At 30.1% G+C, this 4,236-nt stretch overlaps 1 protein-coding gene across 3 annotated transcripts in view; it reads right to left on the reverse strand.

Annotated features, from left to right (window-relative positions):
- The window catches only part of LOC108756941 (protein singed), a 30,547-nt gene that overhangs the window by 5,267 nt on the left and 21,044 nt on the right, over positions 1-4,236 (reverse strand). For all 3 annotated transcript variants that reach the window (XM_018501146.1, XM_018501145.1, XM_018501147.1), the window contains exons 3-4: positions 2,871-3,114; positions 1,557-1,690 (exon numbers count right to left, since the gene is read on the reverse strand). In XM_018501146.1, the coding sequence (XP_018356648.1) occupies positions 1,557-1,690; positions 2,871-3,114 (378 nt within the window). The remainder of the gene's footprint in view (positions 1-1,556; positions 1,691-2,870; positions 3,115-4,236) is intronic.

The raw sequence follows: 4,236 nt of genomic DNA on the forward strand, positions 1-4,236 counted from the left end.
GTCTCCTCATTAGAATTTTGTTTCTTGATTTAATTATTTTTGCTTATTTTATGATAATTTTGAATTTTGTTTTGTTTTGCAATGTCTATAATAAATCACTTTTGATATAAAGCTTTTTATTTTGTCTCCGGATAGAACGATCATCTATAATAATATTCATTTCTATCGATGTAGATTAATCAGGGAATGGAAGTATAGTAACGCCGTTACTTTTACCGTTACTTTTTATAATAATGATTCTATAATGACGTTGCAATTTTTATGATTGAAACGATAACTAATTGAGGTTGCAATAAAGTGGAGAAATTATTTTTAAACATAACTTGTCACTATTACGCATTATTTAAAAAAACGTAATTTGTTTATATTAATTGTGTAACGCGTCGACGTGTTAGTTTATTCATTACAAGTAACAAGTAAAAATAACTCATTACAAATAATGATTTACTTTCTTCAGTAACGAGTAATTTTTTAAATCTGTTACAAGTATACTTATTGAATTTTCAACTCTTATCATTATTCCCATAAAAACTTCACAACATCATTATCAAATTGTTATCATAACAAAATTATCAAACTAATGCATACTTTCTTTCCTTGAAATTATATAACTTTATTTCTGTTTAATTTACTCTTTATTTTCTCCTCTCATTCTTAAAACTAGCAAAATAATAAAGTTAAACTAATTGTGAGATTAAAATTAAAAAGATTTAACAGTTTTTCTTATATAATATTAGAATTTGATCAAATATTGAGAATGAGTTTGTAATTAATATGTAGGCATTCCCGATTTTTTCAGATTTGTTAACTGTATAGTTTCCTTTAAATAATTTTCTAAAATAACTGAAATTTTTAGTTATTTAACTTTTTATCTCTGGACAATAGGATTAATGATGCTTCTTGTGCGACGACGTTCCATACTTACTCTAATTTATTGTAAAGTGTAGTAATGCTTGGTAATTGTTAATTCTATAAGTACTAAAGAGGACACAAAATCAGGTCGAAATGTTTGTAATTTTATCTTATTAATATAACTATTTGTTACACGCACAAACAAATAATGTCTCACAAAAGTTTTTTATTATACCTACCTATAATTTATTTCTTCGGAGTCTTTCTTGTAAACTATGGATAAATTTGCTTAGTATTTCTTTTATTTTTAATGTATTTCAGAAAATAAAAATATTTACAATTCTTAAAAGAGTACTTCTTAATTTTTCTTAATTTTTGTGTAAATGTATATACAATATCTTGGAGTTTTAAATTTTTCAAATTGTCAAGAAATGCGTTTTTCGAGTAAAAAATTATTTCCAAATTGGTCAAAGGAACTTAGAAAGACATCGATGATTCAACGTCATTTTGTATAAAAATACTGTACAATTATAAAAGAATAAGTGACGTCGGAATAAATCAAGACTGTCAAGAAAAATATTTCAGTTACTTGAGAAAATACAGTTATATTAGTGAAGTTGTGCGTGTAACAATGACTAAATTGCATAAAACGGTGCACCCTGAACGCTTCACGTCCAAAATTTCGAAACGAGCATAAGGTATACCTGCGGCCTAGCGGCGAGATGTACGAGCCAATATTCCGCTTCGCCTGGAGCCTTAGCGGTACACTTCAATTCATCTTGACTCGACCCTAAGAAGTAGCCCCTCTGGAGGTTCTTCAGAGCCCATCGCCCGCTGCCTGTAATTTGTCACCATTGCCTTGAGAGAATTGCTGATATACTTTTATCCATTCATTATAGAGCTCCGATTGATCCGGATATTTGGAATAATTGTCTCTGACTGACAAAGTCAGAACATAAAAAATTGCCTCTCATTTCTCGTTCAGTTCGATTAAAAGATAAGATTTACGAATCGATATTTGTAAATATAGAGAGATCCCAAATTCAAAACTTGAGAGCCTGTAGGAAATCAAATAAATTTTAAAAAGTGTCCCTTATAGAGATGTGCTCGTTTTTGCTTCGTTTTGAAGAAAATCGCAAAATTTAAGATAAAATAACTTTCAGTACAAGTACAATAACTTTCAGAATATTATTTTCAAAGCGGAAAATTGTTTTCGTGTAGGTACGACTTCAGCGATAATCCTTTAGAGGCAGTGCGAGAGTATGCGAGAGTATTTCCAGGCAGAAGTGTGCCGGATTGGCGAGTCATTACGTCGACAAGATCAGTATTTGATTGCAACAATCTTGTACTATCCGTACAATATACAATGCATGCATTGCTGCAAGAGGCCAACATTTTGAACAATATCTGCATTAAACAAGTGACAGTGTGAATAAATAAGTATGAATGAATAAGCAATAAATAAGTGTAAAAACATTAAGTATGTTTTGTCTTTTTTCGCGATTTTCTCCCAAATAGAGAGAAAACGAGCATATCTCTAAAGATTTTTTTTCCTTAGTTTATCGATCCCCTATACGATCCCGAAGTTTGAATATTTAAATTCAGAACATCCTGTAGACTACAACGCGAAAATGATTCTAATATCGAAACGAGAATTTTCCTTCCCTCCGTTTCCTCATTCATTTCCTCATATTCAATTAAATATATATGTATCTCTTTTAGCGTCGGCTCTCAGAGACTTCTTATTTATTTTTTATTTATATCATTTGAGCCTACACAATTTTTTTATATCTTCAAGACAGATTTGTTCTCCATGAAGAAAAAATAGTAAATGCATTAAAAGAGATAACAATCTGCAAAAATTTATTATTTTTTCTTCGTGAAGAACAAATGTCTGTCTTGACTTTGAAGATATAAAAAATTTATAGAGTGTAAAATGAATGTTCTATGTTTCTGATTCTCTAATGCAAATGTTGCATGATGTTTCATGCAAATTAAATAAAGTGAAGCTCAAATACCATCGGAAGCAAGCTGTATTTGAAAAGCGCATCCTGGATCCGACGAGTCCTCGCTCTCGCACGTCACATTACCAAATTGGTCGACCGCTAGGTATCGATCCAAGTGTGAGCGAAGGAAAACCTGATGCTCGCTGCCCTCTAGAGTCCATAATTGTTTTTTCTTCAGACTCGATCCGTTAGCATTGATTTTAAAACCGAACGTCTCCGCCGTTAGATACTTAAACTTCCCATTAATTAATCCAACCTGGAAAGCATCACATTTGTAATGACTATATAACTTATTTACTTTGTTTTACTATTTTAAAACATTTATCATATCGAGTTAGCTTTCAATATTAGAAATAAAATGAAATTTATTACTTTTGGATAGAGATATATGAAGAGCAGAATTTTACAAAATGCATTTTGTGCAAAATTTTATTTTTTTAGTTATTTTAGTTAAAGATGGTAATATTCAGTGATTGAAAAACTCATATTATAAACTACTCTGACTGTTCAGAAAGCATTTTTTCACCGTTAATTTATATGCTGAAAAAACATACACATTTTGAAATGCGTTATGTTTTCTAACTAGGGACAAACAAAAAATGCATTTGTTTAACATTTTTAACAATTGTTTAGTAATTTTGTTTAATATTTCACATCCTACTAATTGGCATATTGTTATTTTCCGCAAAGTGCGTAATTTTTTTGTGTAGGATGTTTCTTTCTTTCTCGTTTTCTGAAAATTATAAATTTTGAAAGTCAAAACGCATTTTGAAAGTCTGCTCCTCATATGAGGTAACGAAGAATCTGTTGAATAAAATAACTAGAAGTTTGAAACCCTTGAGAGCATATGAGAGAATAGAAAATACATTGATCTGCTGACGTACAAGATTTTAATCACTGACGGTATTCCACTTAGAGTGTATGGCACACCTAAAGTCCACAAACCCGACAATCCATTGAGAATAATAATTTCGACGTTCAATAGCCCATTGTATATAATTTAGCTTATTATTTACAAAAAATTATTCGAGGCAGTATCCCGGAATCGTCAAGTTTTTGTAGAAAAGTCAGCATTTGATAAAAAATTAGACTATATTGTATTGTAAAAAGATTCTGTTTTAATATCTTTGGATATGAAGTCTCTCTTTACAAATGTGTTTATTGATCTGGCGATTAATAGTATAAGAAAAAACATATCCAATAATACGTCGTTGCCACTTGAGTTTGAGTATGTCATTAAGATGATTTTGAATTCTACATATTTTTCTTTTAATAATATTATATATATATGTGTAATTATATATATATGTGTAATTTGCACTTTGTAAGGGAAAAGATGCAAGTCGTCCTTCAAAATGCGCCGCAATGTCGTTGCAGA

This window comes from Trachymyrmex septentrionalis, unplaced genomic scaffold (genome assembly GCF_001594115.1).
Source record: "Trachymyrmex septentrionalis isolate Tsep2-gDNA-1 unplaced genomic scaffold, Tsep1.0 scaffold13, whole genome shotgun sequence".
Classification (NCBI taxonomy): domain Eukaryota; kingdom Metazoa; phylum Arthropoda; class Insecta; order Hymenoptera; family Formicidae; genus Trachymyrmex; species Trachymyrmex septentrionalis.